The 27,948-nt window shown below is 43.0% G+C and overlaps 1 protein-coding gene across 1 annotated transcript; it reads left to right on the forward strand.

Moving 5' to 3' along the window:
* The first annotated feature begins 3,588 nt into the window (after window positions 1-3,588).
* SERPINE2 (serpin family E member 2) lies at window positions 3,589-27,948 on the forward strand. The gene is made up of 9 exons (XM_068406637.1): window positions 3,589-3,627; window positions 17,544-17,818; window positions 20,277-20,504; window positions 21,562-21,759; window positions 24,267-24,465; window positions 24,611-24,711; window positions 25,764-25,850; window positions 26,408-26,491; window positions 27,273-27,948. Exons 2-9 carry the CDS (start codon window positions 17,563-17,565, stop codon window positions 27,308-27,310), a joined length of 1,191 nt encoding a protein of 396 aa, XP_068262738.1. The 5' UTR covers window positions 3,589-3,627; window positions 17,544-17,562; the 3' UTR covers window positions 27,311-27,948.

Here is a 27,948-nt window from a genome sequence, read left to right on the forward strand (position 1 = left end):
TCATTATTTGTTGGGCTTTTATTTATATTCAGCCACTGTACGTATACACATATACAAAGCAGTAATTTTTGCCAGCAATGAGAAGAGAGTGGTTTGCTATATAAATCAGTATTTCTCAGTCAATATGTTGCAACCCCTGAAGGGGTTATAAAAACCATCCGGGGGCTTGTAAAACACTGAAAATTTTATAACAATCTAAAGCAAAGAAAATGTCATTTCTTCCACTCTCCATATAGCAGCACCATTCGCTTGGCAACCTGTCAAAACCATACATGAAACAATAAATTCTATAGGCTTATCACTTTTACCATAATTTTTTCCTTTAGCTTTATAAAACATGTATGGAAACTGTGAAGTTTCTTTCGCTTTTATATAGGATTTCCAATCTGAACTGCTTGAGAAATGGTACTCTCAAATTTTTGGCCTCAAAAGGCAGTAGTTTTCATTAAGGGCCTCTGCCTTAGTCTTCTCCTAAGCTGCTTGTTAAAACTAGAGCCTATTTTGTCAAGCTTAGGCTTGTTTGTGTTGGAGCCAGTTTTTCTATTTCACCACGACCTTCTGCCTGTCAGCTTCCTCTTTAAGCCTAAATCATACAGCGAAACATCAGTGTTTCCCTCTGTGGGAAGAGATGTTTTGCTTCAAGTGGAAAAAATGGATGAGATTTCCTGTATCCTCATTAGCAACTTGGTGTACAGTTTGAAATCTGCCCTTCTAAGGTGAGATGCCATCTGAAGAACCTCTGTGCTTTTAAGTACAGCCTCACAGCACATGCAGCTTGTCAGTGAATTTTCCTTTCATGTATGCATCTTTAATCTCCATGCTTAGGTACTTATCTAAGAAATTAATTCCAGTAGCAACGAAGTGTATCCCACATGCACCCACCTAAAGGAATCTACACCAGATCTTGCGGTGCCTCCTGTGGCTGAGTTTCTCTGGCAGTTTAAGCCAGTCTCGCTCCTGGCTGCCGTGGGCCTGGCTGCTTTGTTGTTCCAGTGGCTCCAGCACTCACCAAGACCCTCAGAAGGCTCCTTTAGAGAATAAATTCAGAAAAAAAAAGCCCAGTGTTGGGTTTTTTCCCTGCCAGGATGAGGTGGGTCACACAAGGGCCTGGTAAGCAGCAGAGCTTGTGAGGCTCTGAGACCTTCAGAGGGGTAGGGGAAAAAGAGAGGACGGTAGCACTCCCTTTTTGGCAGCTGTTAGGTTGGGTGGGCCAATCTCACGCAGCTTCACCCCAAACTTCTCTTGCCTTCAACTATTTTTGTCTGCTACTTGAATTTCCACAAATGAGTCCTTTGCTGATGCTAAGTACTTAACGGTGTGATGCCTCACTCTTGCCAAAAAGTGTGACTAGTTAACTGTTTAATGGGCACAAATTTGGTCACTTAAACCATTTGCTAATGAGGAGAAACAGTGATTTCTGGCCTGGGTGAGAGGTGGTTGCCCACAGCTACTTCAGTTTCTAGCCATGGGCTATGTGGCAACAAGAAAGGGGAGGAACAGCATTGCCTTCTGGCTGCAACTTTTCAGCTCCAGTTTCACTGGATTGGAACTGTGCTGTCCAAACTGGGTGTAATCAAACTGAACCCATTTCACGGTAATTTGTTTGGAACGTAACTTCCCTTATTCCTGTCCTGTTTCTACTGAAGACAGACTACAAAGTTTGCACCTGCAAAGGCTGGGTTCGGGTCCAAGCTGAGGGCATTTGGGGGCTTGGCTTAGGTCTTCAGCCTTTCAGACTACAGCCAGGATTCTTGCCCCAAGATCTGGGTGCAGCTAGCTAGTCATGGTCTGGCTCTTCTGCCTCCTATCCATAAGCCAGATTGTACCAAAAAGCTCCCAAAACCACTCAACATTTTTCCATGTGGTTTTCATGATGTGAAGCAGTTGGGCAGGAGATCTGACATGGTCTACATAGCTTTCTGTCTTCATCCATAAGGGAAATTGGATACTCAAAGGTTGTACCTGATAATATGAAAAATCATACAAAATGTGGGTTTTGTTCTTGTTTTTAATTCATCTCTATTCTCAACTCAGAAATGGACCTGTGTTTGTAGAAATGATGGTATGAAGCATTTTGGGAAGAGGAAAAGACAAACATTTTTCATTAAAATAGCAAATCGAACTAGTTAGTAAATGGCTAGTTAGTAAATGGCCTAAAAAAGGTCCACTTCAGCTGGCACTGCCCAGGAAGAGACTGTTCCTCGACAGCCCAGCCTGCTGGTGCCAGCACCTTGTCTCAGCCAAATTCCCCTTGGCCTGGTTGAGGCTGAGCTCCTCGCCTCCACGTGCCGCCATGCTGTGCCACCTCCCTCATCCTGCCCGCCAGCGTTTCGATTTTGCCCAGGCACAGGGGCTCTCCACAGAGAGAGCCCACCTCAGAGGACACAAGGCCCTCCACCTTAAAGACTAACAGCGGCCGCCACCGCTGCTGCTCTGGCTCGTGCCAGGAGATGGGTTGTGGTTTTTTTCTCCAGAAGAGTTCAAACTCCTGAGAGAAGAAATGTGGTTTATTGCATACTTGTCCTGTTTCTCCAAAGCTGGACTGTGCCATGCATGAGAAATTTCTTTGGAAAACAGGCGCAGAAAGGATGATGTAACAAGGCAGTGTTGTCCTCTGCTGGACCATCGCACTACCTGTTTCTCTGGGGTTGTCAGCAGCACCGTTTTGATATGAATAGTGGAAATTCCCTCTTGTGCTTTGTCAGCTGAGGAGGCCGGGGCTGTCAGTCAGTGTTAAGATTCACATCTGTTTTCCCAGAATTACGCTTCTGTCCTGCCACACTGCCACGCCCGTGCTGTTACGCTGGAGTGGCAGCTCTCCCCCCTCAGATCCCCCCTTACACCGCTTGTGAAGGGCAAGACCCCAGCGTCATATGAGGGATCGAGGTCCCAGGCTGCTGGCACGTGTTTCCTCGTCCCCACTGCTAGAGGACGCGGGCGCATTGGTCCGGGGTGGTGAGAGGTGCCCCTTCGGCTGAAATCTTCGGATCTCTCACAACGCCGCTGCCAGGAAAGGGCCTCACGGTGTCGGGGGATGTTGCAGCCTTTGGCCTCGGTGGTCTCCGTCCCCTCACGACCCCCTGCTTTGTCAGTGGTCCTGCTGGGCTGGGCCTTGCCCCCGTGGGCACCGCAACAGCTGCCTCCACTTCCCCTTCTCCCCTCCATGGCTGGGGCCTCTCCCTGCGCCTCGGGCAGAGGGGCAAGAGCTGCTGGTGGCGCTCGGAGGGACGCCGGGGCGGCTGGGGCAGGGGCACGGGCATGCTGGCGGACAGGCCTGGGACGAGGGGACGCAGCTGGCCATGCCCAGCACGACGGGCCCTACGGTGCCACCGCCGCCATGGGCTACCGCCGGGCTGTGGCCCGGCACACCGCCGGCAGGCCGGGCTGCTCCGCTCAGGCGGGCTTGCGGCCGGGCCGGCGCTTCCCGCCGCCGCACTGACCCCTCCCCGCTCGGCAGCCGCCGGCGGCTCTGCCCCGGGGCGGGCGGCCGCGGGGCTCGGCGGAGGGGCAGGCGGGGCGGGGCGGGGCGGGGCGGGCCCTATAAACGCCGGGCGCCGCCGCGCTTCGGCTGAGTAGCGCGGTGCAGCGGCTACCGCGGCGGGACGGGCTGGGAGCGGCTGAAGGGAGGTGAGCGGGGGCCAGCTGGCCCCAGTGGTGTGCGGGCGCGGAGGATACGGGGTGGGCTGGAGGACCCGGGCAGCCGCTCGGTGGCCGGCGGAGGAAGAGCGGGGCCGGGGCGGCGTACGGACTCTCCGGGGGGGGAAATCAAAGTTTCCCCGTTGACAACCGGAGGCCGCTGGCCGCAGAGGGTCGATCTGGGCGCCTTTTCCTGGGTGCCGGCGGGCTCTTCGGTGTGCTTTGCCTGTTACCGGCTCCCACAAGTTTCCCAGCGCTGGGTGAGAGGGTGCTTCTGGCGTGGTGAGCTGCTGCTTTTTGAAAGCGAGGAGGTTTTTTTCCTCACAAGAAGTGGGTTTCCAAGCTGGTAGCCTCGCGCCGGCCCGGCCCCGGGTGGGGGGCGCCTGCTCCCCTCGGCCCCCGGCAGCGGCCGGCTCGCCGCGGCACCCCTGGGCCGGCGCCGGAGCCCGCTCCTCGCCCTTGGGTGCACGGAGGTGTCGCTGCCCCGGCATCGGCTGCGTCGTAAAAGCTTGAAATCTGGAAGTTGCTCACTTCGTTGGTGTCTCCTGACCGCTATGAGAGCGAGCAGTCTTTTATTCTACTAAAAAAGAAATAATTCAGCTCATAACTGAAATTTTCTGTACACATCAAGCGATAGAGAAATGGGAGAGAAGTATTTACAGCCACTGCAGTTCGGGGAGCAAGGGGTGTATATATTCTGTTACTGAAACAGGATTTAGCTAGTGGTAATGGCACTAAATGTGTGTTGAAGTAGAGAACTGGTTAGCTAAAACTCTCTTACCTTGGCTCCCTTTTGAATAATGTGGTAGCGTGCTTCATGTGCTGAGTTCTGGGAGGGTTTGGAAACGCTGAGTACCCCTCAGGAGGGAGTCTTTTGTCTCCTGGTTAAAATGGTGTTCAGTATCTTGGCTCAGTGTTGTGCAACGCAGGAGAATCTTCACAGAGAAATAAAACCTTTGGAGATACCATTGTGCTAACAGATAGGTATTAAAATGTCAGATTTCCTTTAAAACTGGAGAATAGCTGCTTATGGATTAGAGGCCTCAGTGTGATTTATTTCCTTCTCCCTTTCCCATGCCTGCATATGATTCTGAAATGTGGTTTGGTTTTTGTGGGTTTAATTGCATTCTTGGGCAACTTCCTGAAAGAGAAACCTGGTAGACTGACTATTTTTTTCACGGGACTGAAAAATGACTTCCTCTTCTCCCTTCACTTTCTCTTTCGTGAGCATTTAGTAACATCTTACTCCCTGCTCTCCACAGGAATTCATTAGAAACCTGGTTCTGTAGGGACTATTCACAAAATGTACGTAGGTGTAAGCAGCTGTGCTGTTGTGTAGCTTCGAGAAAGGGGAGAAGCTGCAGAAATCCACGAGGAAAGCGAAAAGCATCTGCATGCCTGCTGAGTGATCAGACGAGCCTTCAAAGTGAGGTGAAGACCAATGCAAATAAAAAGGCAGGATGATTAAGTAGAATGATTCAAATATGTATAAGATGTGCTAGCTTGGAATTTTAGCATTTAATGTAGTGTGATTAAACCTGTGAGAATAGCAGCTGCTTGGCACAGAAGTAAACTTTGAGTAATGAATGCTAGTCTACAGTTTCTTTAAAATTATGGACGTTGTATGCCAGACAATCTGTCAGCAAACTTCATCAGTGCTCTTAAGATGCTGAAAAGTTGCTTATCTGGACATTACCCTTGCCTCTGCTACCTAGGTATCGGGATCTGTGCTTCGGATGGTGATATGACCATCACTATAGACAACTGTCTGTATATAGCTATATGTACCTTATGTGGGAGGTGATACAAACTCATGTCAGTACAAAAAAGAAAACAGCAGAAATCTGCAGTGGATTTTGTCTCAAGGTGTATACAGAAGTGCTGAAGCTTCTGTTTGGTGTTGTCATTGACAACCAGGAGAACAGCATTTCTTAGTGGCATGCGGAGACTTTTACTGTGGGTCTCTAAATTGCACAGCCAGAAATGTGTTCCAGTCCTAAAGCTTCTTAACAGCATAGTGTTAGGTAGAAAAACGTCAAGCAGGGAGCCCAGTAAGTTATACTAGGCATTTTTAGACTAGATTGAAGTGTGTGTGTGTGTATGTAAATATATTAAAATAACCACCTCACCTTATTGCTAGGAATTAAAATGAAGATGCATATAAATTGCATACCTCTACAGTAAGGGAACAGTTCAGAAGGAGCTCTGACTAGAGATTTGTGTTGCTTTGGTGGTGGTGGGCTCCGTATCTACCTGGCTCGTGCGGCTGGTTGCAGCTTTTGATTCTTGCTGGGCAACTGTGGTTCTTGTGCTTGAAAAAGCTGAGGCTCAGTGGAAGGTTTTTCTTGGAAGCTGGAGTTAGGGTTGTCTGGACCGCTTGGATTGCTTAATCACAGGCTTGCATGAGAGAGCATGCTTTTGTAATATTAATTAGGGGGAAATACAACCTAATCATCAAAACACTTCCAGTTAGTTGGTCTGTTAACTGGATTCTAGTATTCTTTAGGGTCAAAGCTTTTGTACATGGGAAGACAGGGAAAAGATGGATTAATCATCACTAATTTGTAAAACGTTGCTGGATACAGTCATCTTTTCGTGCCTCCGGGCATCCTCCCAATCTCTTGTGGCATAACTTACAAATCACTTTTTACCTTTAGCCTGTAAGTACCATGTAATTCAGTGCACCTATACTAACCATCAACAACTTTTGAATAAGCAGAGTGATACAAAGAATTGCCTCTTTCTAGCATTGGAGAACAGGTAGCATGATATAGCCAATCACCTACATATGAATTTAAAGGTTAACAGTGTAAGTTAGAGAACTATGAACATACAAAAAGTTTGTTTTATTAAAGTTAATAGCTTTTGTGTGTGAAAATAGGAGAAAGCTGAATATGTGCAACCATATACGTGTTCCGGTGTGTCTCTTCTGTGATGGTTAAAATGATGGGGTGGCAGGAGACCTGAAATAGATGAAAATAAAGGTGGTAGCATTCTATAGCTGTAGCTACACAAATGTTTAGGCTGGCATACTATGGAAAAAAAGGCTGTCCTGTGTTCTGCTTTTCCATGTCTTCTCTTTAGTACTGGAATCTAGTTCACAACTCAACTGCATTAATACTTCTTTAAGCACAGAGGAGGTCACTGCCAAAGCTGGAGCCAGTGGTCATGGACAGGAAGAGGATGGGGCAATTTTAGTGGCAATGCTAGTATGAGCCATAGTTTCTTGAGTTGTTTGTCATGGCCTTGAAATACACTTAAGTGCTAACTGAAGCTTTCTTTATCCTTTAGCACCTCTTCTTGAGCAGCGTCTGTGGAAACACATGAGTTTTGGCAGCTACTGTATCTTGTCTGTGGTCTGGTGTTCACCTTTAATAGCCAGAAGGATGCTTTTCCTTATATTTCCCAGCTGAAATCAGGAGGTGACTCATGCTGGGGCCTGATAAACATGCCACAAAGCGGTTTAAGTATGAAAGCATATTCATCTTGTGGATTGATCTCCCCATGGTGGAATTCTCAGTCTTGCTGACCATACTCAGCGACACGATGTAAATCACGTGCTTCAGGCAGCCTCCTGTTCTCTTCCTGGGCTTTAGAAACAGTGGCCTGAAGTTTGTTTTCAGTATCTTGGGACCATGAGAGCAGTTATGGGAGGCATCAAGACTGATTATCAGTGAGTTCTGAATTGAAGCCCCCTGCTCAAGGCTGTGCATATGTAGTGGCCTCAGCATGCAGGCAGAAACTGAGAAACATTAGTTGTCAACAGACTGTAACCTACAGCTGTAAATCACACTGGGGTCTCCAGCAGCAGTATTGAGAAATGTTGGTACCTCTTAGCTCTCTCAGTTCAGCTGATGTGCAGGTGATATAAATTCATGTTCATCAGCTATGTAGCTTTGACCAAGCTCTGTTTCCTTCTTAAATGCTTTTCTTATCATTTAACAGCTTGAACTTTAAACATCTATTCCTGCAGAAGGGTATGTTGTGGTATTTAGTGCTGGTCCTCACTGCTTCTGAGATGGCTGTGTCATCTCGTCTGAACTGCAAGCTTCTGTTGGGCAAAGGCTGTGAGTGGTTTTTGAGGTTTCTTGATTTAATAGGAGAGGGGCAGTCTCTGTCACTGGCTCTGGTATGTTACAGGTACAAAACCAAGAGGAGAACTGAACATACCTCTAAGTTTTCTATTCTGTTATCTTCTTACTTTACATATTTAAGCAATATAAGAAATCTTGTGTAGAAGTTGGTGGATTTATCTGTTAGCTGTATGTCTGCATCTTGCTATATACCTTCTTCTTCCAGAAGGAGTAGTTCATGTATCTTTCTCAGTAATGAAGCAAGCTTGAGGCCTCCAGCTGCTCTGGCAGCTCAGTTTAAGAGGCTGCTTTCCCAGCTAATTGCCTACTTCCTCTGCTGAGGTTCGTCATCTGTGTTACAGAAATAGCGATGGACTGTGTGGAGGCTTCTCAGCCAACGCAGCTCACAACTCAGCCTACAAACTTTCAATCTGAACTGAATCAGATGGTTTAATATACCAGGTCATGACCTGCTCTTGCAGGATTCTTGTGCATAGTTCGTATTCATTTGTCCTTTTTTTCTATGGAAATTTAGGTCTTGCCTTTCCAGAAACCTGTAGTAAAGCCAGTGGGATTAATCAGAAGATTAATGAAAAGAGAGTGTCTTCTTAAATACAGGTCTTCTAAATAGCTGTTAATGTAAGTCATCTTGCAGCTGACTGAGGTGTCTGAGTATACAGTCAGGGTTCCCAGCACGATGCTTCATTCCCGCATCCTTACTGGGTGTGATTCCTGCATCCTTACATCATCTGTGACTTCTGATGCTTTTGTGGTTGGCTGGTTCTGCTTCTGACGCTAGGGAGGGGAAAAACATAAATACAAGTAAATGTCTATGTGCTGTAAAGAAAAATGTAAATATCCCTATCCTTTTTGGGTAACCTTTTAAGCTAGTTCTGAAATGGTTGAGGAAAGGCCACTAGGAAACTAGTATCTGATGTTTCTGTGAGCTTAAGTCTGTTTCAGTGATGCTGTCCTAGAGACAGAAAATTAATATGCTTTTTTCATCTTTAATATTCATAACTTTAATCCTTGGCTACATTACACTTTAAGATTTGCGTTTGTTATCTAGTATTTCAGATAAGAACAGGATTTCTAAATTTACTTATAAATAGGAAGTGGTTGATTAATGATGTCGTACAGTGTGATTAATAACTAAACAAAAGACAAGTCACCTATCACTCTGCAGATCTCCAACCGCAAGTGAAGTAACGGTTAGAACAGTGTTCCTGGTCTCTCCAAGTATTTTGTCAGGTGGTAACATTCCCTGTATATAAATGCTTCAAGTTTCAGGTCTTGGATATCAATGAGTTTGTGTAAGTACATGTTGTTACAAAAGCTCTTATTATGACCAGAGAATATGGTTCCAATTTATTTTTATGGTGAAATGAGTGTATCAAATACATGTGTAACTTCACAGAACTGCCAACACTGTTATTACCATAGCCTTACCTCTTGTAGGAGGAAGAATAAGTAAAAACTTAGTAATATTGAATTACTTGCATTATTTTAAGTGGGGTTTCCTAAAGGCCACTTGGAAGACTGAGAGCCTATCTCTTACTTGCTACCATTTGGGCATCTCTAACCTTTGGTTAGGTATCATATGGCTGATACGGCCTGCCATCTCCCTAAGCTTCCCAGGAGTATAAAAATATTATTGCTACATAGAAAACCCCATTTTCAGTTGTGCTGTAAACCCAGACTGAACCATATGGTGTGGAATGATGGGAACAGGGGTTTGTAGGGTGTTGTTTAATAGGAAATGAAAGTACCTCTTTTGTAGAGTAAACTAAACCTAAAAGGTATAGAATCTAAAGGCAAACAATCATCTATCTTCTCTGCAGCAACTCACATGCTTTGTCAAAGCTCTACTGAAACTTTCACTGTCGATTTGAGGGCTTGATTCTGTGTCTTTAGCTTTCTTTATTTTTTTACAAAGCTTTTTTTTGCTCAACAATTCTCTAAGTCTGAGTGCTACAGATATTAGTACCTTACCCCTTTTGAAGAAGGATGTGTACTGGGAAGTTCTTGATGTTCAATCTGCTCCAAGCATAGCTCTCCATGCAGTCTCAAAGTGGCCATGGAGCCATCTCCACGAGGCTATTTCTACTCTCTCAGCCTAGTATGTGAAGGAGATGGGGCACATATTACTGGGGATTTACCTGAGGATGGAAGGAGCAAGTTTCAGTTTGCTGTGCAGGGGTGTAGAGGTGCAAGAGTCCTGGTATCAGATGAGTCCTGCAACAAGTGGAAATGAATAAGGGTACTGGGTTTCCCTTTAATATTCTTTAAGGAAGAAAAGAAGCTAAAATACTATAGCAGAAGTGGGGGTTAAGGTAAAGGGTGGTGGTGAGGTACCTGATGAGACACGAGCCATTGTTAGTCCAGCACCTTGTGGAGTTACTTCATAAATCTGTACTTATGCAGCCCATTACCAAAGAGTTAATACCCTGTACCTTGTTAATGGGAGCTTGCAATCCTGTAGGTTTGCCTCTGGTTCTCAATGGGCCTGTACTTGCACAGTGAGCATTGTTAATTTACAGTATATGTGGGAACTGTGGTTCCATGAGGCTTCCACAAAAAATTAAAATTAGAGCCTGGGTTATGGACCTGCTGCTAAGTTTTAGGCAAATGGTTTAAGCACTGAACCATCGTTCCCTCTACTGGGGTGAATCCAGAGCAAGAGGGTATAGACTCACTGCCATGTTGTGAAACACTGCTGTGCTGCGTCTTTTTTGGAAACTGGTTCTGCAGCATTAGTCATGATGGGCTGACTGTCCCATACTGTTTCTTCGTTATGGTAAAATGACCACATTGTATAAAGAACTTAAGATCAACAAAACCACTTCTTTAATAAAGGGACACCAGTAAATTAAAAACATAGTTCTCTTTAATCTTCCTGATACTGTAAAACTTGATAATAGATCTTAGAGAAGGCTGTGGAAACTCTACTTTAAATACAGGAGTAAATAACACAGAAACTTCAGCAAATACTTGTTGAGCATACTGCAATGCGAGAACACAGATAAAATTTGAAAATGGTGGTAGAACTGTAAAGTCCCAGAATCGTCTCCATAAGCCGCCTGCCCTGTGATATCAGCAAATTCTGTATGCTTCATGAAGCAGAGCTCCAGTTGGCTTTTTTAATTATGTATAAATGAGGGATGGAAGTAAAAGCAAAAGATACATAAATGCCTGTCTATGTTCTTGCAACTCTGAATTGTGCTTGTGTAGTTGTAGTATGGTTACAACTGAGTGGTCAGATCAAAAGCTGTCTCTGGTTAACTCTACAAAGACCAGTTTCACATCATGCAGTGAACTACCATGAATCACCACCAAACACTGTAGAAGATGGGTACTGGTGAGAAAATCAGTCTGGCTTATGAACTGGAGACACTAGTCATGAGGCTGCAGGAAGCTTTAAAGGGAGCTTGTCTTCTGTCCTTCATGCTAAATGGAAACTCCCAAGAAGTGGTGGGCCAGGACTCTTCATAAAGAAGCACTAAACTCTGACTTTCTGCTCATGTGGGAGCTGTGCTTGGACAAAGAGATGGTTCCTATCTGGGGCCAGCCAGTTTTACAAGCCGGTGCTCTGCTGGGAAATTCCCCCTTGGCAGGAGAGGCTGGCTGGACACAGCTGAAAGGGAGGTGTTCCATGTGGAGACAGTCCATCTTGAAACAAACACAAATGCACTAACTGAAGAGAATTAGAAATAGCAGAGAAAGGATTCAGGTTGAGAAAGGGAAGCCTCAGAACCACTATCATGCTTTTTCCAGTTGTGTGCAACGTTGGCTGTAGTGCCTGAAGTCAGACAAATACCTTAACATACAAAATGTTTTTAAAAAACCTTCCAGCTTATCTCTGTGTACAAGTTAGGTTTCTCATGTTAACAGTAACTTATTCCTCTTCAGAGCAATGTAAGTACCGAGATGTTTAAAAGCTAGCAATCATCCTTTCTTAGTAACGCTCTGCATATACTCAACCTTCCAGGTATTGAATAATAAAAATCTGTTTTGTTGTGTTAGATATTTTTCATGTGACCTGACATGTTGATATAATGTAGCTTTTATTTTTGTATCTATGGGGATGTCTGTGGGGTTTTTCCTCACTTCTTTAAAGCAGGAAGCACTTGGAAAGTGTTGTAGATGAAAGGGAAGAGCCAACATTCAAGATGTACCAGAAAACCTGGAGGAAGATGAAACATTTCACAGTTCTGTCGTGGGGAAGAAGCCACTTCTGAACTCGCCTGCGTTCAGATCGTGGGTCCTACTGCTCTGAAACCCAAAAGCATGTTTAGATGCAGAGGCCAGACAGTATGGTAGGAGAGGATGCTGAAGGCTTTGGGATAGAAGAGGCTTAGGGAGAAGGGGAGTTGTGAGCACTTGTGGGGAGGAGAGGAGAAGCCTACCAACAGGCTTGAGTGTTTTAACATGCTGCCAAGTGTGCATCATCAGAAAAACAAGACCCAGCATGTGACCTTCCCATTGCAACCAGAGTGGTCTCACTGCTTTGGAGAAACAATTGGTGTGTGCTCAGCCAGCTCCTTAAATGACTGTTAACAAGTTTGGTTCAGTGTTTATTCAGTCCTGCTGGAGAGAGTTAGTTAAATGCCTGAAGTGAAACTGCGTTCTTTGAGCTCACATCTCAGTTGAAATAAGATGTTTAATTTAGTAGCACAGGTGGCACTGGCAAGGAAACATCAACATCTCAGACTTGGAGAAGTCCCTGAATGTTTGTCCCTGGCCGAGTTTTTCTGGGCACACAGGCTGCCCAGTGCCTGCCACGTGGGCTCAGGGCTCTGAGCTTTTTGGGTTCAGTACAGGGCAACGAGCAATGCTGCAAGACTCTGCTTTTCAGTTTCACTCTGTTTAGCTGCACTTGCTGCTGTCTTGGTTACAGCTGTTCACAGAAGTGAAGTCTGATGTATAAACTTCCTTATGCTTGATATGTCTTTAAAGAAACTGCAGAATCCATCTTGCATCTGCAAGACTGAGCCTTTTGGGTTATACCTTATTGCTGTTAAAGTCAGGCTTCAAAGCAAACACTTGAAGATGTCTCATAGGATACTAACATACATACAGTACTTAGTGCAGTCAGTACAGATATCTAAAAATCTATGTACAGTTCACTATTTCTTCCTCATTTCACTTCAAAGTGTTCTTCAGGCTCTCTGGGACAGGTCTTTTCTCCAATGTACATGAGTATTTTTTTGGCTCATGTGTTTACCTCTGATCTTGAACCAAATTAACTTCTCTTCCTCTCAGGAAGAGTGCAGCAGCTCGGTCTGGCTCTCTGAAAATGAAGTCCTTCCTAAGCTAGTTCTTTCCTGTAGCAGGATCTCAGTGCTCAGCAGCTTTTTGTGCCTGGGGCTGAAGACTTAACTTCTCCCTGCTCCACCTTTTTAGACCCAGATCAAGCAGTCTGTATTCATGTAACTTTGCTTTTGTACCAAGCATTCTGTAAATGCAGGCTGAAAGCATCGTGTCCTCCTTGTTGACATAAATACTTCCATAATAACTTCAGCCAAAAACTTAAACTATGTATTATGTGGGTGATCTGAATAGCTGAGCCTAGTGAGAGTTGCGTACACTGTGTAGTATGTATGAGGGTTAGTGTATGCAACACCAGCTAGAGGCTGAGGTCATCCGGAGATTGGTAGCCTGAAGACATTTCATCTGTCACGAAACAACGCAAAACTACCAGTGCAGGTATAATACACTGTGCTGTTCCTCTCTGCCTTCCCCAGAGCTCTATGCATGACTGGGCTACTTGTCTAAAAATATACAGCGGCTTAAACTAGGCTCTGCAGTTAGATACAGGTAGTAACTACTAATTTAGCATGGTGTACAGGACTTAGTACAGTGCTGCTCAGTGAGGCAGGTGGAGTAACAGAGTTCTCTGTGTGCTTGCTGTGGGCAAGGCATCCCTCATACAGCTAAATGCATTGCACTGTTGTCTGTTTTGTTCAGAAACTTTAGCATTACGGTTAAGAACTGGATTCACATAACACATTACATTTGTTTTTTGTCTTTATATTACTCTCTAGATGCATTTCTTTGGGTCAGTGTCAGTATTTCTGTTGTCTGTTTAGCAGTTTAAGTTGTGGGATTTGTTCTTCCTGTAAGTTCTCAATCTAAGAAGTGGGTAGCCTACCTTGAAGAGGGATTTTTTTTCAGTCCAGCATCTTTCAAAAGCCCACACTTATGTCAGTGAATTTGCCTGTACACCTTCTTCCTTCTCAGTTAACTTTGTAAAAAATATAAAGGTCGTAGGCAAAGAAGTGCCTAGCTTGTATTTTTGTTCAGCTTTCTGAAGCATTAGATTCAAATTTAACTATCACTAAGTTTTTAGCTTCAGCATTATGAAAGCTTGTTGAAAGCTTGTTGGTATTCTGTATAGCAGGTCAACTGTTTTCCATCTTACGCATCCTACATCCTGTTGGATTTTTTCTCCTTGCGCTGTACTTAGGCTGTTTCTTTCAGGATATGCAAATGCAGTTCTTGTTACTGAACTGCATAAAGTTGAATATACTGAAATCCATGCCAGAAGCATTAATAACATCAATGCCACTCTGCGTGAAGATGAAATTAGCTCCTCAGTTAGCTGGTTAAGCTATGCAATGGGCATGGCAGGGCCAAGAAGTGACTGCTCTGTAACTAATGCTGAAAAGCGACTTTACTCTTTTCCCATGCTCAGAGCACTGCACAACTTTGTTTCACCTTCTGAGTAGGTATCTGCTAGAGATCGTGCTCCAAAGTGGAGACCAACCTGCCTTAATGGCGTAGCAGGAGGGAGATGTTAGGCAAGCATAGAGACCTCTGGGGAAACCAGGTGCTGGAGGTAATAGTTTTTCCCTGAAACAAACAAACAAAAAAAAAAAGGCAAAACAAAATCCTGCAGCTTGCAGCCTTGGGAGCAGAGTCAAGTTGTTTTGACAAGGCTTCACACATGTGTCATGGGGAAAATGCAAGGCTGTTGGTAGCTGTCACCCTGAGTCTGTCAGGGGCTGTCACCAGGGAAGCAGAAAACTTGGGACTTGCAATATATTGGGGTAAAGACAAAGAGGAGAGAAGTGTCTGACTTCAGCTAGGCTTGTGTAGATGCAGTACATAAATGACAATGAAACATTGTTTTATGTGGTTTTATAGACATGTTACTCCTGTCTTTGCCCTCATAATACACTACAAAATACACAGTGTAAAGTGTCAAGGGTAGATATGCTCAAAATAGCCCAATCTCTTCTGGTTTGCTGGCTGGATCAGGTGGAGCTGCCTCAATGAAAAGCAGGGTTTTCAAATTATAGCTCAAATTGTGTGCTCTGTGATTGTGTTATCTGGCACTGTCCCTGGTCTCCATTACTACATGGGACAGGCTGTATTGCACCAACATTAACTGCTTGCTTACTTTTAAGTGTATCTACTAAGAATCTCTAATAGTTGTGGGGTTTTTGTGGTGTGGTTTTTTTTTTTTTTTTTGCCAAGGTACTAGGTAAAGGTAAAAATCTGATTAATATTGGCATTAAGAATTTTTGTTTAAACTGTCCCTTGGGTCTCTGGGTAGGGAGAAGACACAGTCACCAAACCACCAAAGAAAACTGTTAAACCCAAAACCTAGCTTCTCTTGGAGTGGTAAGCCACGCTTGCTTCCTGCAAGGCAGCATTGCCACTGGTATAAAGCTTCTGCCTGGGAGAGAGGGAAGCCTTCCCCCAAGAGCAAAACTGGAGACTTCAGGTGGTTGGTTTGTGCTAGTATCAAAGAACACTTAAGAATATTCCTTAACATTTAATAAAAAAAGGTACAAGTTCACTTTCCCTGTGAAAGGCTGTGGGTCCTTCCCACGACTGCTTCCTGCTGTAGCCAGCAGTGTAGGACAAATCTAGGGAGTGACTCAGGCAACCTGCCTCAGGGGGGTCAGGTGGCATCTGGGTCTTCCTCCTGCAGGTCTCAGCTGCAGCTGGCCAAATCCAGTGTAGTTTTCAGAGAAAGCTTGAGTAGTGCCAGTTGATGGCTGGTATGGAGCTCCTTTGGAAGGAATTGTACTTCAGTGACTCCAAAATGGCTTGGGGGATTAGCAGGTTGATGGGAAAGACTGTTAATGAGTGGGCGGGCTGTTAACCTGCTTTGTAGGACAGCCTTTTCACTTTTTCTTGCATAACTTAAAACAGTCCAACAGGTTCTTCTGGTCACAGTTATACTAACAGTTGGGTTGGGGGAGAAAGATGTCTCAACTCCTGCATTATGTCATGTTCAGCATTTGGTTTGTTCTGTGCTGCAACGGCAAACTTTGAAGCCAGTTCCATCCCCTGAAATGGTGTAGAGCAAAGTGGAAATACTGTATTTGTTACTTTAAAGTGTGTTAGCACAGTTGAAGCACATGCTATTAAAAGATGATTAAATGAATCTATACAAACACCAGCTGGCTTTCTGGTAACCAAGTGCTCCAGCACGGTTTGAACTCACAGCGTAGGTAGGCTGTGCGATGGCGGAGCTCCTCGGTGCGTGGGAGGAGGCTGTGGATGGCACCTCAGCCGAAACGCTCGGCTCAGCTGGCCTTGGGCTCGGGGCTGCAGGCGCCAGAAGAGCAAGTGTGCAGTGCTGAGCAGAGGGCTCAAAGGGAGGAGAGACCTGTTTCTGGTTTTTGCATGCGGTATGCAAATAACATTTTAATGAGTTGTATACCTTCTGCAGTCTGATTAGCCTTCGGTGAATGAGGGAACTAGCCGACTCCTCAGCGCGTTTGAGAGGCTAACACCTAAGCGTGCTCATGGAGCACCAAAGTCAGCTCAGTGGGGAACAGGCTCGCTTGTTGGTCTGAAAATGGGAGTTGGGATGCTTGAACTGTGCAACTAAACTGTCTTAAAATAAAAATGTTGTGATTGAACTTCTCAAAGCTGAGCAGTGAACCTAATTTCATGAAAAAAGAGATTTTTGCATGACTATTCATCTAAGTGCCTGTTTGCCTGGAAAAAAAAAAAGGCAATTGAATACAATTCCATGAGGAGGAAATACACCCTAGTAGTTACACTACCCAGTGTTTGAAATTTGGGCTTGGTTCTCTAATCAGTTGCTGAAAGGTCCTGAGCAAACTATTGCTGCTGCCTGTGCCTCAGTACCTAGGAGGTCATGGGTGTAACGATACTGAATTCTGTTAGGTGTTAGATCGGCAGATGAAGATTGGTCCATTTGGAATGTAGACTTTCTGTACTCATTAGCTCCTGAATTTTCTTAAATGGAAAAGTACAGGCTAAAATCCAAACTTAACCTTGCATTATAAAATCTAAGAGTCATCTTCTATATTCCAATCATGGAAAATGCCAGTTATGCAGCTAACTCTTATTATTCTAGGCAGGTGTAAATTCCCACAACAGAAGGTCTGTTTGCATATGTGTACGTGCTTCTGTTCACTGCAGAAAACGATCCATAAAATGTACTGTGCATCACATCTCAGTGGGCAAGGACCATACCACAAGGCTTCCTGGCACTAATTTATCCTTAAAGGGCAGTTTAAATAGAATGCCAAGACTCCATTTAACTGAAACACAAAACTAACTGAGCTTGTGTGTGGTGGGAGGTAGTCTCCCAACTTCGTGGCTTTTTTCCTGTGCTATGGTCACTGGTATCTAGCTATTTTATGGTTATCTCTCTGCTTCTGGGAACTCCTAGAGCTAAAACACTGGTAAAATGCAGGTGTGAGTCCTATTGCCAGAGCTCTGTGAATGGTGTGTGGAGCATGTGCAAGACTTGCCTGCTCTCTAGGTAAATAAGAATTTAAGTTGAAAATAAAAATGCTGTACTTGTGAAAGCTGACTTAACTTTCCCCTCTTGTTCTCTGACAGGTATCTCCAACCAGAAATCATGAACTGGCACTTCCCGCTTCTCTTTGTTCTTGGAACTTTAACATCTGTATGTTCCCAGTTCAGTTTTTATCCTCTGGAGGAACTTAGCTCCGATGTTGGAATCCAGGTCTTCAATCAGATAGTGAAAGCAAAGCCTCAGGACAATGTTGTTGTTTCTCCTCATGGGATTGCATCAGTCCTGGGGGTGTTGCAGCTGGGCGCTGATGGCAAGACAAAGAAGCAGCTGACAACTATGATGAGATACAGCGTAAATGGTCAGTGATTCCTAAGGTGTTTTGGGGTGTGTTTTGTCAGAATCTTCGTGCTGTTTTGCGATGGCTTTCAAAGTGTAGTAGATTGCATCATATACCAATTAACTCTGTTTACCAAAGCACAAAATGGACATGCTTGAAGTTAATTGGCAATTTGAGTATGGATATGTACATATACTTGAACTGGCTTATAAGCAGCTTTGTTAATGACTCCAGGGCCCTGGCTAGAACTGCCTTCATCCTTGCAAAATTGATTTCCCAGGACAGTGTGGATGGTGGTCTAGTGCCAGCACTATGCAGGAAGGCTGCAGTACCCCATTTCTGTACTGAACATATCTGAGAATACTTCTCATTGCCACATTGAAAGCAATGCAAACTCTAACCATACGATTGATACTTTGACTTTACTCTTCAGCTTTGTTCACTTATGTTTCTGCTGTCAGAATCCCTGAATCTGTAGTTCTTGCAGTGCCCTCTTCTTGAAACAGCTGTTTCTGCTTGTCTCTGTGCCTGACACCGCATGCATCTGTGTTTATATTCCTCTGCTGATGTCTGCCCCTTGAGAGGGTGTAGGCTGAAGGTTCTTGCTGCTTTACTTTGCACGCTGAGTATTTTTGTGAGTGTTTGCCAGCAAGACTTACGTCTTAGTGCCAGCATTCTGCCTTCCTTCCAGGAATAGGAAACACTCCAAGAGGTAAGTGCACTTACAAATCTTGAGCAGTATTGTCATATAACATGTTGTCCTGTCTTTGTTTGCTTTGCTGTTTTGGTTCTGGGTTTAAAGTACAATAAAATGATTTGCAGCTTAACATCTAAACGTTGTAGATTGAAATCTCTTCATGGGATAACCAACTGTAGGAACATTTGAATACTCAAAAAATAAGTACTTGCAAAAATTGAGGTATTACATCAACTGGTTTTATTTGGCCTGCACATTTTCTAATCCTAGCTGCGACACACAGAGGTTCTCAAACTCCTTAGAAGGTAGCCAGTACCTTCTTATAGAGACTTGTTATGGGATGCTACCTATCTCTTTGCACAGATCTCCTCTGCTCTTGTTCATGATTGCCTTACAGTCCTTTGGCAACTACAGCAACTGCTTCTTTGGAAAGGTAATAGTTGGAAAGTATTTATCTTTAGCTGTCTTTTAATGCAATTTAGCAGCTGGAAGCAAAGAGGAGAGCCAGCATCATGAGACCAGCCAGCTCTCCCCGGACCACCAGCAAGTGCTCCATGGACCACCAGTGGTCCACAGAATACGGTTTGAGAACCTCTGTTATGGTATGTTCTCCAAAACAATTTGCCCATAGTATTGGAGAGTGAACACGTAGAAATTCATACAAATGGTACTGCTAAAGCATTCATGATACATGAAACAGCAAAGCCATCTGAGGCTTTTTCTTATATGCAGCTGAGAGAATAACTCTGAACTAATTTATTCCCTTCATATCTCTTATCTCTTAAGCTTGTCTATGTAAGGAAGCAGTCTGGAAACGTTTCTGCCTAAATTGTATTGAGAAACAGAGGGAGCCTGTTAATAATGGCTGTAAAACAGCCACACAAGGATCCTGTTCAATATAATGGTTGAACATGAAGTTGCTTACCTGGCGATAGCTTCCCTGTGTAGACAAGCACTTGTTCATAAGCCATTACAATGGGGAGGACTGGGTATGGTGAACATAGCAGTTCTTCTGTGCTGCTGTATGCCATCTCTCATGTACAGTGAAGGAGCTAGCCAGCACTCGATGCGAGCTGCTTTCAGGTCCTAAAGATCTTGACTGTAAGCACTGGAACCTACTGCTTTCACTTTTTCCTTTTTTTTAAAGGCAATCTTATTTGTTAAGTGATTGACTCCTGCTTGTTGCTGATTTAGACCAAGACCTGGTCTTTAAGGAAGCTAAGACTTGAACCTTATAGAAATCTTGACAGCTTCCTTTATTCTCCAGTAAATGGAAAGGAAGAATGATGAGAAAACAACTTCTGCTTTGCACTCTGAGGTTCAAGACCACTTGCGAATCCTGCAGACCTGTTGGCTCTGAGTGAGCAGGCTGAGCCCTTGTCTTGCATTGTCACTGTCACAGAGAGATGACAGGTGACCTGGGCTTGTATGATATGAAATACACTTTGGAACAGTGTCTTCGGTGGAAGAGTGTGGTTAGTAGCTCCATACTAAGACTTGACCCCCAATATTATCCCCATCACTGTCCATAGCATTCTGAGCAGACAGCTAGAGTGGCAGCAGGCATCACAGCAAAGGCCATGTCTTCGCTGGGAAACAGTAGTGTTCTTCGGATGAGAGATCAGAAATGGGTGTTTTGGAAGGCCTCTCAGAATGCCTGCTTTGGTCTCCTCTTCTAGTCTAGCACTTAAAATGTCTGACCTTTCATGTCATTAATAGTTGCATATAAAGTAACTGTTCATCATCTTATTCTAAATTAAACTTGCTGTTCTTTCCAACTAGGAGTTGGTAAAGCCTTAAAGAAGATAAACAGGCTCATAGTCTCAAAAAAGAATAAAGACATTGTTACAATTGCTAATGCAGTGTTTGCAAAGAGTGGCTTTAAAATGGAAGTGCCTTTTGTTACAAGGAACAAAGAGGTGTTTCAGTGCAATGTCAAGAGCGTGGACTTTGAGGACCCAAATGCAGCATGTGATTCCATCAACCAGTGGGTGAAAAATGAAACAAGGGGTGAGTATTAGCAAGTACTTTTTGTGCATGGCAGGGTGGTGTCTTGAGACCTCTCAGATTCAGTTGGAAGTACTGGGGGAAGATGGGGAGATAAAAAAAGCTCTGCTTTGCAGCTGAAAACTGTCTTGAAGCTGGCATGTTTTAGAGCTGATGGGCCAGGAATCTGCAGTCCTGCTGCCCCAGCAGATGTGTCTGGTGGCCTTGAAGGATGTGTATAGTGTGTATGCCCATCTGTCCATGGGACTGGGGAGCTTCTACTGTTCCTTGCCTTCATACAACCGGTGAGAAATCTGAGCGGAGTTCTCCTGGAGCTATGCTTTCTCAAACAAAAATGCTTGAAAGCAACTCAGATGTTTGACTCAGTAAAGCAGACTTGTGGAAAGCTGTAGAGCAGTTCAGTTTTTGCTGTTACTGCCTTAAACTCTTGCAAGATATGGCCATGTTCTTAGGAGTCATGTTTAGTGGAGGTTTTTAATTAACCCTGCCTGGACAGAAATCTTCATGATTCAAGCCTCTTGGCATCCAGTTGTCAGGTTTACATGTGCTAAAGCCAGAGATCATGTTTTACAACATATTCATAGTCTAGGTCAACTAAATGTTTGGTATCTTGGAGTTAAAACCAGTGTCTCCTGGATATGAGGAGTGTGTTGCTAATGATGTTGGATGTGGTATTTGTGAAATGAGGCTGTTAAATTCTTTCTCTACCACATCACCAGTTTTGCATAGCAATGTTGCAAGCAGTGTGTGAATGGGGAGGTGCTTCAGCTGAAACTCCTTGCCACTGTAACATGCTTAGTTTCAGTCTTAGATCTGCTCACATGGTGGAAAGGGAAAGGCCCTGTTAGTTATAACATGATTAGCAAGATACATTTGCTTTCTAAGTATCTTAAAGGTTTACTTCTTGACAAAGAATACCATTGGTTTTATGAACCTCAAGTGTATTACCCCATGGGTAGTAAAGGGTACTTGGCTTAAAGTGATATGTGCTTCAGGTTCTCTATGAAGAGTTGGCCAGCATTATAATGGCAAATACTCAGGCTTTCTTTATTTCTTCTAGGTATGATTGATCAGGTTGTAGCTCCAGATGATATTGATGGCAGTTTGACCAGGCTGGTTCTAGTAAATGCTGTGTATTTCAAGGGCTTATGGAAGTCACGATTTCGACCTGAAAATACAAAGAAACGTCCATTTTATGGAGCTGATGGGAAGACCTACCAAGTTCCTATGCTGTCCCAATTATCAATCTTCCGCTGTGGTAAGCTCAGTAACTCCCACCACCACCACCAATTGTAGAATTTGTTCTTTTCCTTCAAACTGAAACGGGAGTTTGTACATGTGACATTTAATGGTATTGCTTATTGTAGCTGATCTAGGAGGCTTTGTGTTACAGAAGTATCTCATGCTGCTGAGGTATGGATGAGCTTGCTGTGCAACGTATTTAACAGTTGCTTAAGGTTGAATAGTCTGACAAAGTACTTGCCTTATCCTGTTGCTTTTAAAAAGGAAAATCTGAAGTACCCAAACTGAGAACTTTGCATGTTACTTAAGCTTTGCAGTAGGAAGAAATCCTTATTTTTTAAGGGGTGATAATAAAGGAAAACTGCCAACAGAAACAGAACCCAAAGGTTTATGTGGTAACAAGCTGTGTATGAAAGAAAGATTGCAGTAGAATCAATCTCTTTTTTACTGTATAATAAAGAAATGGCAGTTGTACAGTCCCTAGTCCTGGGGGAGCCAGAGGAGCAAAGGGTTAGTATGTTGGCTATATCTCTCTGAAGGTGTGAAGCTGCTCTTCAAATTCAAATTGAGTCACAAGTGAAAAGAAGTTCAGCAGGTTCAGCCAGACTTCCACCAGAGACTCTCAGGGCTGACACAGGCAGCTTGATGCAACAATGTACTCCAGAGCTTCAGTGTTGCAGCCCTATGGGGATTTTATTGGTCAAAGAAAGACTGAAGTTCTGATAAAAGAACATCTTCTGTTGCATCCTTCCAAGGGAGCAGTGCTGCCTGAAACTCACTTCCATGTGTGCTAAATACAGTCTGAGGAATAGGTGTGGGAATACAGCTTGCTATAAATTCAAAAACCAAGATCCACTGTGTTTTTAAATGCCTGTTTTTTTCTGTCAGTAGTACCCAACTAATACTAGTAGATTTGTGTTAAAGTAGACAGCTGTAACTTTCTGTCACAAACCCATGTATGCATTACAGCAGATGTGGTGTAATACTTTGAGATAACTGCTTAAAGTGTGAGTTGGGGGAGGTGGTGAAGCCTACTGCAGTGATTACTGCTTACCTGCGGAGTTTGAAAGTAGTTCAAAACTATTATCTTAAAGGCTTTTGACTTTTGATTCTGTTGCTGGTTAAAAACTCCATTATGTTGGCCTATGTTTAAGCTAGAAAAGCTATTGAGGCTAGAAAGGAACAAAAGAAATACTGCTGAGTTAGGACTTGGTTTAGGTTGGGTGTCTCAGGATACCCTAACACAGCACTACTATCTTATTTATGATTGCAGAGGGATCTTTAAAAGTTTAAATTTCTTAAGCATCTTAAATCCCATCAGTTGACTGTGAAGTTGAACTCTCCTTCTGTTTGATATGCCTCTGTAGTAATGATAACAGCATGTAGCAGATCAGGAAAGTAGTATTTCACTGTTGGATGGTTTACCTTTTGTTACTGTTCTGTAGCTAACTTATGCAACCAGTATTTTGATCTGTAGGCCCTAGACTGAGAACCACTGTCATAATAAAAGGAAATAATCAAACTGGCAAGCTTGACACAATTCGTGCAAAATAAGTGCAATACTGCCAGTCTTCGAGCAACATGAGCTCAGTCAAGGCAGGTTGCATGGCCCTAGCAACAAGATTAAACTTCTAATGAAAGTGTAGCTTTTCAGCTTGGGCTGACAAGTGCAGACTTACATGAAGAAAGGGGAAAGATAATAAGATGTTACTGCTATCCAAAAACTTTCCCAGAAACCCTGTCTGTAGTTAAACTGACAAGTTTTCACTTGAAACTCCTATGAAAAGGACTTGCTTCTGGGTCATGTGCCAGAAATCCCACAGTAACCAAAGGGAACTTGGAGTTGCTTGAAGACAGTCTTCTCAGCACTTGCTGTAACTTATGGAGGCGTTGCTATCTCACTCCTCCTCATCTAACTGGCCTCCTGCACTGCCTCGAAGTGGCTGCTCTCCACTACCTTGAAGGACTTAAGAGTGCTTCCTAATGAGATGCTTATTAAGCAATAAAATGAATTAAATGCAACAGACTACTTCAAGCAGGAGCTCTTCCAATAACTCTTGGAAGAAAAAGAGCTTGTCTACAAGATCTCTTCAGTTTGGAAGGACAGTCTGCTGCTTTTTCTTGGTTTTTATTTCTTGATTCTCAGTCAGTTCTGGTATAGCTGAGATCTGAAGTAGAGATCCAGCTGATTCACAGACCTGGTAATTTCTAACATAGCTGGCTTATCACTCTGGCCTGATGAGGCTTGAGAAACAGTATGCATATCAAATTCAAGTGAGTATTTGCTTCATGGTATCATCCTGTCTGTGCTTTTTTTTTTTTTTCAAACTAGCATCTGTACAGACCCTGTGCTGCTTTTGAAGGGCTGCCTAGCAGGAAGGCAGGCAGTCTGTGACTCATCAGAGTCAGTTTTAAGATGTGGGTAAAGCTTTCCAAACAGACTCTTACAGCAGTAGGTGTCTAAAGGTAAAATAGATTTAAGGGTATAAGAATTATGGCTCATTAGCTTTGCTTCTTTTTTAGGCACTACAAGTACTCCGAATGAGCTGTGGTATAATATCATTGAATTACCATACCATGGTGAAATGATAAGCATGTTAATTGCTCTGCCTACGGAAAGCACGACGCCACTCTCTGCTATCATTCCCCACATCAGCACAAAAACAATAGGAAGCTGGATGACAACCATGGTAGCAAAAAGAGTGCAGGTTATTTTACCGAAGTAAGTGCTAATATAATCTATTTCTCCTTCAGGAAATGTTTTGGGAGTCATATATGTATATCTTCCCTAATACAGGAGAAACAGAGTGCTTGAGGCAACTTTCCTGCATAATACTGATGCCTTCTTTTTTGTTTGTTTCAACTAGATTTACAGCAGTAGCAGAAACAGATTTAAAGGACCCTCTGAAAGCACTTGGTATTACAGATATGTTTGACCAGTCAAAGGCAAACTTTGCAAAAATTACAAGTAAGTTTGTTTTTTTGGTTTTTTTTTTTTTTTTTGAATCTATGGTGGTCCTTATTTGTAGTTTCTGGCACTGAATAAAGTGCTGGTTTACCAATGCAGTTGTCTCTTTTTTTTTTTTTTTTTTCCTTGGATAAGTGTTACCATGACATTGGAGCAAAGTTCTATTTTTGTAGCCAGCCAAGCATGGCTGCTTGCTTCTATTGAATGCTGCAAGTGGCTTTTTCCCCCTTGTCTTGCATTACAGTAGTAAATTATGTTGGTCAGCTTCTTAAGATTTGATATTACAACCTGAGGGTCTCAAGCATTGTCTAAAAATCTATAGCAGGACTTCTAACAATATCATACCTTAGACTGTAACAAATACTGCATCTGCAGTGTTTACCTTTTCACTGAAGTTATGTGTTTAATGACTTAACTTTTCTTGAGCTGTAGGAAAGCACAAAGACTAAATTCCTAATTTAAGGGACTGCACCAAACCAGAGCTGTAAATATTAGTATCTGAAAAAGGGGCATAGACATTTTTGAACTTACTGGTCTAAAATGCCATCTTATTTCTGTTTTCTGCTTCCATTAAACTCCTGATTAGCTTCTACAGAGAGATCTAACAAAAAAGCCTGCCTTGTGCTGGCTTAATTTGAAAACCAATTCCTGTGTTTCATTGAAAGCAAGGGGTCTTGCTAAGTGCTTTTTCCCCCTTGACACTGAGATAAATGGGAGTGTAACTTAAATTCAGATAGCATGTTTTTTCAGTCATGTGTTTATTTAAAAGTAAAAATGCAAGTGAACACTTCTAACATAGACCATCAAATAAGAAAACCTAGTAAATAGAGAGGAGGGAGGAATAAGGTTATTCCCTATTTTTTTGTAATTGCAAACTTAGTGACTGTGTTCAAAGATATTACTAGTAGTGTTCTTCACTGCAACTTCAGGATTTCAGCAGGATTGTAGCAGCTTTTATTATTCTAAGCCATGCTAGCATAGCTGCTAGCTACAAGGTATTTCAGGACTATTGCAGTTTGTTTTATTGAAAATACTGTTCTTGGGTTTTTCAGGAACAGAAGGTCTTCATGTATCTAATGTTCTGCAAAAGACAAAAATTGAAGTTAGTGAAGATGGAACCAAAGCTTCTGCAGCAACAAGTAAGCAACTGTACTGATAACTGTCAGACTCGGGAAAACTGTGTTAGATGGCTGTACCACTAAGCAAAGATAGCCTGCTTTGAGACCATTGCGGGGAACATGCTCTGACATCAGATCAGATGAGTTGATGGATTTTATGTAATTTCTCAGGAAGATCTCAACTTGCCAATATTGATCAGACCATTGGTGTACTGTAAGAAACATAAACAGGCTTATTTCTAGGGAAGTGTCTTCTAATAGCTAACACTTTGGCCACCGATGTAATATTCCTGACTATCCAGGTGGCAAAGAGGACTAAGGTACTACATCCTTTGTATGACAACCCAAGGCTTCCTTCTAGCTTTCTGTGGGTCTTGTGTTGTGTCTTTTCAATACGGTTCCTATAAGAATAACACATGACCTATGCAGCCTTAAGTGTCCTAGTTGGTAGGTTTTGGGCATTTATCTCTACCTGTGTAAGCTTCTAGTATACACTAGGAAAACTTCACTTTGATAGAGTATATAATGTGTTGTGGTACTTGCTTTGTCTAACTTTAAACCTTTATCTTTCTTGCAAGCTGCAATTTTAATAGCCAGGTCATCCCCTCCTTGGTTCATAGTAGACAGGCCGTTTGTATTTTTCATCCGGCACAACCCTACAGGTAAGCAGCATTTCTGTGTTCTTTTTTGCTTAGTTGAATATCAGCTATGCAATAGAGACAAATGAAGTCAGGAGCTACTGAATAACTATTGCTTTTAAAAAAAAAATCCTGCAAGTATATTTTTATGCCTTTAACACTAGATTTTTTTTCTTTGGAATACAACTTGGTTCAGGAAAAAATAGAAGTATTAGCTGCCAAGTTAACAGAAACAGTCTTTAATATGCTTCCCCTGAGTGCAGAGGAAATAACTCTGTTACTGATAGTGAATTGGTGAATAGGACTCAGATTTCTGATGGAAAGTAAAATAGTGCTAGGGCAAAGGCTAGAGCAGGGGCTTTGGGGATCTAAGGTGTTGCCCCAGCCTGCTGTGAGCAGAAGTGAGTGTTCAAACATAGTGATCATGGTTTCTTTGCAGTATGGGCTGACTCTCCTAGAGCAGAGCTGCCCCAGTTACTTTGAATAACTCATCTGCTTCTTGCAGTGACATGTGGATAGTAGATATGCTGATTAGTAGGGAACAAGATGCAGCTGCCAGGACTGGGGGAAGAGTAGGCGTCTGGCAGCAGTCCCCATCCCAAGGCTTCACAGAGCGTCAACAGAACTGTGTGTCTCTAGAAATATGAGCTGGCCACCTATCCAAACATATACTTCCCTGGGCTCACAAACTGGAGGGAGGCTAGATGAGACTGTGACGAGGTGGCTCAGCTGTGCTCTGTGGACATGGAAAAGTTTAACTGTATTTACAGACTATGGTAATCCTTGTTTTCATTTCATCCCTCAGGTATAATCTTGTTTATGGGACAAATAAACAAACCTTGAATGTGGAAAAGCCTTTCTTCAAGAAGTAAACACTCATGTGATACACCCCTGTTCTGTTAAATATTTTGTACGCTACTCTTTGACTTCACTCAAGAGCTAGTTTTAACCACTGACTAGGTTTTGAAATGGGAGTCGACGTAGTTCTGGCTCTAGGGGAAAAATTCAGATTGAAAACTACAGTATCTCTTCAAAATGTCTAAAAGATTCTCTAAACTACTGAATGGTTACCTATGCTAACAAACTTTTGAGCTTTTTCTGTATCTACTGAGAATTTAACGTATGGCTTTTGTGAGAGGATTTTAACAAAGAATGATAAACATTTCTATTAATGTTGGTTTCATGTGTGTGGAAAAGGTCTAATTTTGTAGATACCGCCTATCAAGATTACTTTTGGTTCTTGAGTATCTTGGTACCTGGATATTCTTGGTAGAAATAGATTAAATGTTCTAGCAATTTTTATTTTATATAATGCATGTATCACTGAGAGTTTTAAAACTAATGTGGTGTTAGATACACATCGCATTGTTGTGTCTTATTGTAATGTAAACTTGTCAATGCTAGTACACACTTTCTATTGGATTTAAATTTTATATTTGTTTTTGTACAAAGGAAAAAATAAAACTGCATTATGAACAGTG

The sequence above is a fragment of the Nyctibius grandis genome, chromosome 8 (genome assembly GCF_013368605.1).
Source record: "Nyctibius grandis isolate bNycGra1 chromosome 8, bNycGra1.pri, whole genome shotgun sequence".
NCBI lineage: Eukaryota > Metazoa > Chordata > Aves > Nyctibiiformes > Nyctibiidae > Nyctibius > Nyctibius grandis.

What these genes read in the sequence shown, in the direction of transcription:
- SERPINE2 (XM_068406637.1), top strand. Translation starts at nt 17,563, where the DNA reads ATGAACTGGCACTTCCCGCTTCTCTTTGTTCTTGGAACTTTAACATCT. An exon ending in GGTGAAAAATGAAACAAGGG is followed by an intron (nt 20,505 to 21,561) that starts GTGAGTATTAGC and finishes TATTTCTTCTAG; the next exon opens with GTATGATTGATCAGGTTGTA. An exon ending in CATCCGGCACAACCCTACAG is followed by an intron (nt 26,492 to 27,272) that starts GTAAGCAGCATT and finishes TTCATCCCTCAG; the next exon opens with GTATAATCTTGTTTATGGGA.